Genomic DNA, 11,809 nt, shown 5'->3' on the forward strand with positions numbered 1-11,809 from the left:
GCCAGGCTTTACCTGACTCACCATGTACACAGATCAGCGTTTCTCTGAAAAGTCTTGTCCTGAAGTAAGGACAAAGGATAAGTCCGCGGAGACAGCTGCCAGTGTGAGCTTTGTTTGGCAAGCTGCTACTGCTTGCACCGGCGATGCTGATCTTGGCCAAGCAGAAGACACTTAATAAACTTCTCTGCATGTCTTGCTCAAACACCTGTGCCTGGTTTCTCTATTGACATAAAGTGATGGGGCTTCATTGCTCACAGTAAAACTCTCCTCTGATGGCCACCTAGTAAAAATTAACAGAGTGCGTTATTGAAAACAGTGAAATTTTTGCTTGGAAAATACTAGAGACATTAGCAGAATCCTAATGTCCAGTGCACTAATAAAATAGGAGGGTTTTTTGCTGATGTATGGTTTTGTTAGCACAAAAAGTTTCCTGTCTATATTTGCATTTTTCTGTTAGTTTTCTATTTTTCTCCCCTTTTCAGTAAATATTTTTTTTTCAGGCAAAAATAGTTACACCCGGACGCCTCCATTATGTCATCTGTTCTGTGTCATCAGATCTCTTCATGGGCTGAAGTCATTATGACCTTTGGGGATCTGAGCACCCAGATCACGTTACAAATTTACTGCTGAAATGGAGGAATTCGATTTTCGCCTGGTTAACGCAGCGCTAAGCACCGCCACAAATCCTCTGCTGCCATCTTACGGCCGTTGTATTTGTTGTATTTAATAATGAGTTGCTTCCGAAGCGTTTGAAAATTTAAATTCCTTTCCTCCCAATTCCCTTCACACTAAATATTCATGTACAGGTCGGAGGGGAAAACCAGGGACGTAATTTACGAATGGATTATATGCAGATGAATTGTCATTTTAGTGGGAGCATTTATCATGATTGCCAAGTTCCCACGGGAGCCTGTCTCAGTTTAGGTCTGTTTCATCTCTACAAAAAACAGAGGTGGAGTAGTGTCTGAATAAATTGGTGAGCCCTCCCGTGGATTCACTTTCAGCAGTCAAACAACCACTTTTGAAATACAGCCCAAGACAACAGAGAAATTCCAGGATGGAGAAGTAGGTTGACTGCATCCATTACTTTGTATGGCACTTCATGGCATCATCTCATGTCACCAGGGACTGCAGATACTGTCAGCAGCAGCAACTGCTTTGATAGTCACTTCCAACCTTATCTCAGCAATATTTCGCAGATGCTCTGTCCACAGAATCCAAGCAGCTTCACAAATGTGATTCCCTTGTCTCAGGGAATCACTCTGTCTGGAGGTGCCTCCCTCACCCAGCCCATCATTATCAGGCCATGGAAAATGGGCTTCCCTTTTCTGTAGTCAGAACCAAAGCCTTGACAGTTCTTGGCTCTTTTTCCATAAAGAAGAATTATCAGAGGCCACGGGGCTCTGTGGGTGGATAACTCACTGCCAATATTTGGAAGGGTGTCTAGAAAGCAGCTGCTAGAGAAAGGTTTGTCTCAGCACAGAATCTGCATTTACACACTCATTTTGCCTGTGCCCAATGTAAACACTCTGACAAGGTTCCACCGCAGTGGTGTAAGAGTAGGATTGGTAGCACATGAGTAGAAACCAGGGGCTGATAAGGAGAAGAAGGAGAGTCAGGTTATCACTGCTTCCAGATGGGATCTCAACCTACCCTGCATTTCTGTATTGGCTTTATCAGTGTCAACTTCTTTAAAAGGGCTTTTTAAACTCTTAACCAGGGAGTAGTCACCCTGACACATCACTCCTCAGGAGAAGTGCCTCAGGCTTCTCCAAGTCATGGTTTTCTTCCTTTTTGCAAGAACAACACCTAACACCTTGGAATTAAAAGAACTATCAAGGTGATGGACACTCATGCCAGCTGAAGTTGGTGCAACCAGACACTTCCTTATGGATTTTTGGCACATTTCTACCAGTAAATTGTCTGCTTGGATTGATTAATGACTTCTGAATTGCAGTGAGAATTGGGTGAACGATCTCTGGTTGAACAACAGCCATCAAAACCTGAGTGCAAATTACGAACTGCAGAATTTTCCCGTTCAAAGAAAAACAGAAAAACACAGGTGCAAATTACCTTTCCTTAAAAAAAAAAAATGTTCTTTACAGTGTCTGGGGTGGACTCTGGGAAGCTGGTGACACTGGGCAGCCTCCTGTTGCTCATCTTCTCACAAATACTGGTAAAAGGGGTAAATATTGCTCTTTATTTCAAATAATGAAATTGCTTATACTACAAAAATAATTATTTTTCCCATCTGAAACAGGTTCTTTAAGGAGTTTTGGGTTCAATTTTAACTTTTCTGCTTTCAGTTCTTCTGTTCCATTTCTTACCTGTCCTAGTTTGTTTTAGCTACTTGATTGGAATTTTCCTCTTCTTTGCAGCCAGATGATTTCAGAGTGTTTGTGAGTAGATCTCATGGAATCTTTCCTTTTCCAGCCTGTCTAAATTGACCAATGCTCCTGGAGATTCTAATGAAGCACATCCATATCAAATAAGAACTGTCATCCTGACTAGTACTTGCCTATGGTGATGTATAGATAATAGCCTGAGGTTGCTCTGGAAGGTCTTGCTAAAGATTTGCTACCTGCCTTGCTTCCTCTGCCAATAATGACAAAGAGGCAAGGAAAGGGTAGGGAAAAACTTGGCTTGCATCCACAAAGATACACAAGACATTCACACTTCTGATGCTAATCTTCATTTGCTTTTATGTTGCAGGCTACGTCCCCCACCCCGATGGATATCGCTCTGCATTCCTTTGATGACCAGTATCTGGGGTGCAGAGAGGAGATGATGGGAGAACTGGAGCAAGGAAACTATTTTCAAAAGAAAATAGTTGCTAACAAGGACTACTTGCATCTCTGGAAGAAGGCTCAGGAGGCTTTGCTAAAGAGCCCTGTAGGTCTCCTGAGGGAAATGCATGACAGCCATGCCATAGTCCTCATGGCTTACACCATGAATTCCCGCCCGCACTCGCAGCTGAACTGAGCTACATCTTCAGCAGAAATCTCTCCAGAGCACTATAGACACAAGTTCAGTTTTAAATATTTTCACTTCTGCCTTCTAACAACTGCTATCCGGATAGGGAAGGAATGGCAGAGCAGCATGGGGGAACAAAAATTCTACCAGGTGCACAGGGGTGTAACGAACTTGCACATCGAGGTCAAGGTAGGCAGCAGGGGGGGATTTGGCCATTTCACTTCTACCTCAGGAATGAATCCTGGAAGTTTGGGAATGAAACTTTGTTCACAGTGACCAATTGCCTGGGAGCAGCTATGCAAAGCTTTTCCTACCACACATCTGAGAAGGAAGTCCTCATTCCCCCTTATGAGATATTTCTTGTCAAAAAACTTCTTTCAGACACAGCAGGCTGCATCTGCATTCTGTGGGGAACTACAGCAAGTACAAATGCCAGCTGGTAGAAGGTACTGTATACAGGCTCTCATGCAAGGGGGGCACAGTCTGGTCTCCACTGCCCCAGGCAGCCCCTACCAGCTGCACCTACCCAGGGCCACACTCCAGGCCAACCTGTACCTCGCCTGCTGTGTTTGCCTATGAGAACCACAAGACCCAGCTTCTACCTGTTTGCTGTGAAACCTGGGACAACCCCACAGCTCACTAAAAATGAACCAACAGCAGGTCTCAATGTTCCTTGCAGCCCCCATTTATGCCATGTGTCATTGCAAGGAAGTTGTAGGACTCATGCCTTTGGGTCCCCAGCATTCTTATTGCAAGAGTGGGTGAGATTTGCTTGAACCAATAATCTATGCTGATGTCTTGCAATGCTGTTACACTTCAAGCCTCCGGACTATTCTAGGCTTTGGTCTACTACTACTCTGGCAAGCTACTACTTCTACACTTACCTCTGGCAAGCTGAGAGAAGTGAAAACAAAGCTACTGTCACTTTATCAGTGACCTCTCTCCTGAGGCAGAAGGGAGAAAAGGTATCCTTTGACAAAGAACACACTGAGTTCCCTGGTTATAGAGAGAACTCTATGCTGGAATACCTCATGGCACGTGTTTCACATCCCTGCCTTTCTGTGAGTCTACCACCAGTCCAGGACTCTTGCTTTTGTCTCTATGTACAGTAGTGTGTCAATGCAATCTTTGAGCTCAAAACAATCATTTAGGAATGAGGGTTTGTGAATCCAAAACCAAAAGAATAGAGTTGAGAAAATGGCGTTTGTGGGCAAAGGTTGTGTTAGCAAAAGCAAAAAGCTTTAGGCAGTAAATAGAGGTCTAAATGACTACTCTCTTTACTTTCTTTCAGCTTCAAGAAGCAAGAACAGTGGTTATACTGCACTCACCTCTGCCATTCTCCCTAGTGTGCTCGGAGAGTTTCCCTCTGCTTGGAGCTCAATCTGTGATTCTCCGGCTGCATCCAGATATGTGGCCTTGAATAGCAGGCAAGAAGCCCCTGGAGGTCCTGCCGCTGCAGAAGGTTCAATCTTCCCTTTGCTTTCAGCTGTAACTCTCTAACCAAGACTGGAACATTCAGCCTGGTTCATCAAAACAGACATTCCCTGGACCCATTCGAGTAGGAAGAAAGTTATCTATGGTCTTTCTGAAGATTAGATCAGGGATAACCTTCGCTGTAGATAGCTTTGTCCTGAGGTATTCAGGAAAGACACATGTCGGAGTCCAGGGCATTCCTCTGGATGCCCTGGGTGGCCACAGACCTGAGCAAGAGGGTTTGAGATCTGTACAGGGGGGCTTGGAATCTGTACAGGGGGGTTTTGGAGTTGTACAGGGGATTTGGAGACCCTGGTACGGAGCTCAGGTGGACACTGCCTTTGACTTCAGTCCATGGGAACGGCTTTCAACATTGAGGGAAGAATTACAAACCACAAAGATGTGAAAAAAGTAGTTTAGTTTGGTATAGGATGAGAAATGATGTAGTTTTGAGTTTTTAGAATATAGGTACATGGGGGACAAGATGGAGGATTTAGGGTGTTGCCCTTAGTTCTTCCTTCTTCTCCCCTGGCCTCCATCTTTTGATGACGGTGGCACAAAGTAGTTTAAGGAGATTGGATTAGAGTAAAGTTGACCATTTTAGCATAGGTGATAGGTATTGGAATATAAGTATTAACAGGTGATACGTAACTTTCTGTATAAAGGGACTGCGACGTCCCACTGTGGGGGGAGTCGCCTCGTGTCCTAGCTGCTGTTCAGATCTCGGCTGGGCACGGAGAACATTTTAAGATATGAAACAATAAACAACATGAAATATCAAGAGAACAAGACCTTGAGGACTCCGCGTCTTTCTTGCGACCTGGCTCGGGGCTTTCAGAGGGAAAAATGACTTTTAACATCTTTAAGTTTGGGTAAGGAGACCTAACCTGACAGACACACAGGGACTTTGGATTCCATACAGACCTCTTAATATCTTTATTTTTAGTGAGAAGGAGTCTGTCTGTGGGATGTGGAAGGCACCATGGAGGTAAAGTCAAGTGGGTAACTGGGCAGTTGTGCATACCTCCTTTGAGTGCAGGGAAGGTTGGTGCCAAGATGTGCATTGAGGAGTCAGATTCTGTGTTGGTTGAAGAGACAGAGAAGTACATTCAGTTGTGCAGATTCTGGCTGACCCTGAAAAGCTGTTCCTTGCCACTCTTAAAACCAAGATGGACTAACATTTCTGGAGTGCTATCTGACTCCGTAAAGCAAACAGAGGAAATCCAGAAGGTGTAATAACAGGGGAATTACAGAGGAATAAAGTGGATAATTTTTTGAGTAGATTGTTACATTTCTGAAAACAATTATCCAAACTGACCCATTCTTCCCCAAGACATTAGCTGGAAGAAAACATAGAAAAAATTCTTGACAGCCTTTCCTGGGACCTTAGCAAGCAGCCAGAAAAATATGGTGTAAACAGCTGCAAGCATTGCTACTCTGATGGCTGCAGGAACTATGACTTTGATCCGCAATCTTCAAATAAGAGAAGGGCTGTAAATTAATTATTCTTACCTTTTGGTGTTTTTTTCTGTAAATTTGTGTAAGTCCTAGAAAATAACTACTTTACATCATCCTCAGAACTATAATCCTTCAGTTAGTATATACTGGTGGGTCTATGCATAATTAAACTCTCATTTTTGGGAGGGGGGAATAGACACAGCAAAGTCAAACGCATGACATCTACATTCAACGGACAAAGCAACTGAAGACTGAGTAATGCCACATTTTTTCTGGCTACAGTTCCCTTAAAAGTGATTTATATCTGTCAGTTAATACACTGACTAGATGGTGCAAGCATCCCTTGATAGTTGGAAGCACAAAACATTCTCCTTGCTTGGGTGCCCATCATTGATACCATTTTGACTGCACAGAAAGTTGTGCCCTTCTGCTTGCACCTACGAGTTTTCACAAGGCCAACTAGAGATACAATCCTGGGATAGCGTGCAGCTCCTGATAGAGACTGGTCCTGATGTTGCCTTTGCTTGTGCAAGAACTCTGTAAAGCTAGACTGGTTGCAGCAGACATGTTTCATCAGCTATTCCTGTGGTTAGATGTGTAGTCAGAAGTGTTCAAGCAATTGCAACTTCCTGTCCCACTGTATACTTTTAAAGACTTTTTTTTCAGAACTCAGTTCAACCATCTGCCTTTTCCTCCATTTCTTTCCCATGGCAAAAGGGGTCAGAAATGGCGTGAAATGGCAAAATTGATTTTAGGATTCACTGCTGTTCAGAGCTGAATCTGGGCCTCCACACCACTTCTACTCTCATGGCATGAAAGACCTGGATAATTGCAGCAAGGAAGGATGACAGACACTCCAGATCAAGTCTTTTCCTCCAACTTAATAGGCCTGAAATAATAGCTATTAATCTTCCCAAAAACCCCAGAGTAAAGCAGGAACAAAACTGCCTTCATATTGTTCAAATTATTTTCTGTCATGTTCCAAATGATGTGAGCTCTAGAAGAAAAGAATTTGCATCCACTGCAAACACTGAAGACCTGAAATCAGTTTCCAGAATGTGACACACAGGCAGCTGCCAGCCTGATCAATTCAATTCAGTCCAATATCACACAGAGTATTTCAGGACTATGGGGCATTCTCAGTGGAAAACACTCAGCAGTCACAACTAATTGACATTTCCAGAAATATAGCAGTTAAATAATTTAGTGTTCTCTTTCAGCTTACGTTCTCATGCCCACAGCTCTGACAACAAGAGAGTTTGGCACTCTGATTGTATTCATTGGGGTTGAATGCAGCAGCTCAGCTTTCAGGTGAAAACATGTTAGCAATTGCAGAGTGCTCATTTTATGCTTCACCTTATAGTTTCATATGAGAACTCAAGCATCCTCTGCAGTGGAGGGAGTATTCCCGGTGAGACCCTTGTGGGTTGCAAGTCCACCTTTCTAAGGATAAGAGCATGAAAGATGTGTAGCTTTGTTGAAGGCATATATACGAGCTTGCCTTACTGGAACAGTCAAAGCCTGTTTCCACTGTCTGTGGTATATATTTTCCTGTTTATGTGGGACCATTCAATTTTTCTTCTGTAATTTGCAGGTGTAAAAAAGCAGTCATTGCAAAAAATCATTATTTCTAGGCATAGGTGCAAGCATTAATGTTTATACTTATAAACAATAGAAATATATATATTCCCAGTAAAAAAACCCAAAAACAAAACCAAAACAAACCCAAAAAACCCCACCAAAACATAATCTTGTATTTATTTGAATTACAAGTGCTGTCCTACACCTGTTATGTTCTGAGGACAGCAAGTAACACCATTCCCTTTCTGCCATGGCTGTAGGTGCCTGTGATGGCACCTCTGCTGCAGGCAGGAGAGATTTGTGCTGTACCCATTCTCTCCAGGAACAGAAGGCCTTTGGAAGATCTAGTAATTGGGAACTAGCATTAAGTAAACTGAATTCTCTTAAATTTGGAGGGAAGGGGAGAGGAGGAAGAAAATTAGATGAATCTGGGTAAACATCACACAATAGAATTAATGACATGCAGGCAGGCACAGGATGCAGCTGAAGCCCAGCCTCTGTATCCCGAACTCATCACATGCTGCTGGAAAACACCAGGCGAGCAGAGGGGAAAGAGGCTGAAGTTACTATCCCATACACATTTCAACAGGAGCATTCAGACCAAATGAGGTAGGCAGTGTAATTTTTTAATTAGAAAAGTTTCTGTGATAAATCTCCCTGGAGCTGGAGAAATAGAAATACAGAAATATATGTGGCCTGCCTAATTCTAGAAGGAAAATATAAAAGCTAATGAAAGTGTTAATGTGAAGAGTAAGAAGTAATTTTAGCATTAGGAGATATAAAATCTAGAGCAGCTATAAGAAGCTGAAATAATCATATGTAAACAACAGATTGTAAAAGTCTTCTCCACACCTGTCTAGTATGTAAAATGTTTGTTGAAGTGCTATTCCTTCTAAAACAATCTGTCTTCTCAGTTTCTACCAATAAGGTAAAACAGACGACCTTACAACAAAACACCACTGGAGTGGAGAGGTTTTAGTATCACTGAGTCAGAGAGCAAGCCAGAAACATCCCTGAGGCAGTATTGATATGAAATCATAGCCTGCATTATAATGGCTTTCTGTTTCCTGAAAATCACAAACCTTTACTGTACATGTGTTTTCCTCCCTACAGCTTGTATAAGAAGATGTGTTAAAGAGTTTATTCTCTTGGCAGAGATACAAGGTAAGTGGCTGAAAGAAATACACAGTGCTGTGCAAAATATAGGGGGAAAAAAACTCTTTTCAGACTGGCTTGTATTTCAACACTGAGATTAAAAATTGGCACGGGATGGTGGAAATTATTCTGGTTTTTCTACTGTGACCTTGTGGGGGAGGGTATGTTTAGCAAAATACAGCTGGGTCAGTGTCAGATGATTTGCAGCTAACAGATAGTGCAAGAACTACAAAGAACCAAAATGTCACAAAGATATCTCTTGAAGAAGAAAAATCTGAGCAGTCCCCTACACATAACTATTTGTAGCTCTAACTGTGATACGTAGGCACCAACAGCAAGAACAGGTTTATCTTAGAAAAATGCAAAGCACTGCACAAAAGTGGCCCAGATTTGCAATAAGAGGGCTGAGAACATAAAAAGTATCAACAAAGAAATGAGTCATCCTACTCATTCACAGTTTGCCCCCATGGCAAAGATGTTTGTATTTAAGCTGAAATCATGCTAAAGCATTTTCACTTTGCAGCTGGTGATAGGTTAAAGGAAAGTGACAGTGTTGATTACAGAATCCCAGTGATGAGGAATAACTCCATGATCACTGTTAACCCAGTCTCTTTGGACTCTCTAAGTTGGCATGCAGTTTGTGAAGAATTAAATATCAGGGAAGGAAATACAGTGAGAGATGTGTGTGAGATGAAATAGGTTAGGATGGAGTTATTATGGACAATTTTACTATTCACTATGAATTCCCAAGGGTAAGCTTCTTAGTATAAGTACAGAATGCTTATATAGTTACATTTTCTCTTGACTGTTAGAAGAAAAAAAGCTATACTGGCATAAAATACCCTTATTGTGACACAAACCATATCCACCAATCATCATGGTTGCTGAAAAACTGGATGCCACTAAATGGAAAAAATAGGCTTATACAACAGAGTGCCTGGAACAATTCTTTAAGCCACATCTTTAATTTTGCTGATTATATGAGATTGTTCCATTTTTTAGTGAACTAGTTCAGCTTCTACCATCTTCAGTTTCCAAAGTTCAGTTTCAATTTCAATCTTCAGTAGCCAATGACCCACATCCATTTTACCAATCTGCTCATTACCTATTTGTTAGCTGTTTTTGTTGTTCTGAGCATGTCTAATGTCTTATAAGGTCCTTTTCCAAACATTTGGCAAAGATCCAAAACAAGAATTAAGATTTCTACATTTACACTCTATGCCTTGGGATTTGACCTACTCAGTATGAGAAGAACCAGTGGGGCAGAGACAAAACACATTTCAATGCACTTTAAGGGCTATGGTTATGGGTGTTAAACAGAGAAAGAAATTATTTTTCTCTCTTGAAATAGCCTGTTTCTGAAGAATGGCCTTGAGTGACCTCCTTTATCCCGATAATCCCAAGAGAAAGAAAGAACTGATCCAGCTGCATCAGGAATTGCTTGACTGTATGTCTACAAATTTCCATGCAACAAACGAGCTGGTTGGAGTGCTGAATGAACATCTGGGCTGTACTATTACCCCCATCGAGATGCGAAAGAGCAGTACAGTCAAAGAAAACTGTGAAATTATCATTCAAGTGATGAGTGAGATTCAGCATCAGGTGCAGAAGATTGATAGTGACATGAAGGAAAAGCTGGAGCCAGTGCTGTACCAGAAGTTATATGATATCAAAGAGCCCGAGCTGGAGAAAATTGCAATAGCCCAGAGAGTATTTTCCATTATTTTTGGAGAAGCAACTTCAACAGCTGCAATGGTAGCTATCAAACTTCTTGGCTCCAATCATTTAACTCTCAGTGTGAGCAAGCTCATCGGTCTCCTTGCGCAGATTGGGGCATCTGTTCTTGGGGGAGTTAGTATTACCATTATTGGGCTTGGCCTTGAAATGATTCTCCATGCCATCCTGGGAGCCATGGAGAGGAGTCAGCTTCTGACAGCTGTGAGAAGCTACGAGAAGCACCTGGCTGAGTTTAAAGCAGCCTCAGAAAAGTACCAGCATGCTATACATGAAGTAACTTCTTTGGTGAGACAGCAAAATGAAGCTGGAGTTCCCTCTTCTGCTGTGACAGTAGCTGCAGCAGCTATGCCTGCAGAAACCTTTTTGATTCATTATGACAAATGAACTACTGATAGCTTTTAATTTTCTTATTTGTGGCAGCAGAACAAGAAAAGTAACAATTCAGGAAACTGTCACTGAATATTAAGAGAACTGGCTTACAAGTGTGTTCAGGGGGGAAATGTTTCAAATACTTTGCACCTTTCCTTAAGCTTATTTTCTGGGAAGCATTGCAGGTAACTTGAACTGTAATTCATACTAGAGACAATAATACAGACTGCTGGACTGGTAGTGGTGAGAAGCTATGTTTCTATATCAAAGATGACAACACAATGTGAGAAAACAATTTCAACAAGGCAATTCATGCCAGCATCTGGGGGCTTTATGAAGACATCTGTGGTTGCTAAACTCTTAGTGTGGATTAGTGCTAAATCTGATAGACTGAATTCCCTGTTCATTACAAGAACTAGCTGAAGCATTTTTAACTGCTATTTCCTGCTCTCCTAAGGAGCCAGCCAGAGATCTTTAAATAAACTCTAATCCCAGTATTCTGGTAGGTAAGAGAAAACCGGGCCTACACACACGCACACACAGCCTTGCTCCACAACTGAGAGAAACCAGCTGCTGTGTTCCAGGTGTGCCTGGCCATGAATAACCTTTTATGCTTGTAATGGTCTGTTCCTGCCAACCCACATGTAAAAATTTCTGTGCAAAGTTGCTGTTCTGTTGATTGAAGTGGGATTATACACATGTACACATGCCTTTAGGATTGCAGCCCTATTAATGGACTAAAGTTACTTTCAAGTGCACTACCCGGTCCCGCCAGTGTGGGACTGCCAAGAATGTGCTCAGATTCTGCATTTCACAAGATGCTACCAATTGTCCTTATTTTTCAGATTTTAAAACCAAAGCTGGAAGCAAGAACATTATTTGTATTGTCTTGTTTTGATTTGCTGTGGATTGTTTTCCCTTGATCTTAGAAAAAAAAGGTAATTTAAGAATTAATAAAAATGTACACGAGTATTGGAAGACCCCTCTTTTCTGTATTTGTGGGGTTTTTTTGTCTGAAAACCAATCTTAAAACAAATAATAAAAAAGTATTAAAAGCTTAATT

The 11,809-nt window shown here is 41.8% G+C and overlaps 2 protein-coding genes across 2 annotated transcripts; both read left to right on the top strand.

Moving 5' to 3' along the window:
• The first annotated feature begins 2,092 nt into the window (after positions 1-2,092).
• ART4 (ADP-ribosyltransferase 4 (inactive) (Dombrock blood group)) lies at positions 2,093-7,538 on the top strand. Its single transcript, XM_066184679.1, is given in 7 exon segments — positions 2,093-2,185; positions 2,713-3,199; positions 3,202-3,338; positions 3,340-3,362; positions 3,364-3,419; positions 4,265-4,331; positions 7,499-7,538. Coding segments are annotated over 7 exon segments (903 nt in total).
• A 442-nt stretch (positions 7,539-7,980) lies between these two features.
• On the top strand, positions 7,981-11,726 carry SMCO3 (single-pass membrane protein with coiled-coil domains 3). The gene is made up of 3 exons (XM_066184613.1): positions 7,981-8,094; positions 8,599-8,649; positions 9,992-11,726. Exon 3 carries the CDS (start codon positions 10,006-10,008, stop codon positions 10,759-10,761), a length of 756 nt encoding a protein of 251 aa, XP_066040710.1. The 5' UTR covers positions 7,981-8,094; positions 8,599-8,649; positions 9,992-10,005; the 3' UTR covers positions 10,762-11,726.
• The last annotated feature ends 83 nt before the right edge of the window (positions 11,727-11,809 follow it).

This window comes from Chamaea fasciata, unplaced genomic scaffold (assembly GCF_029207755.1).
Source record: "Chamaea fasciata isolate MVZ Bird 193981 ecotype frontalis unplaced genomic scaffold, bChaFas1.0.hap1 SCAF_5, whole genome shotgun sequence".
NCBI classification, from domain to species: Eukaryota; Metazoa; Chordata; class Aves; order Passeriformes; family Sylviidae; genus Chamaea; species Chamaea fasciata.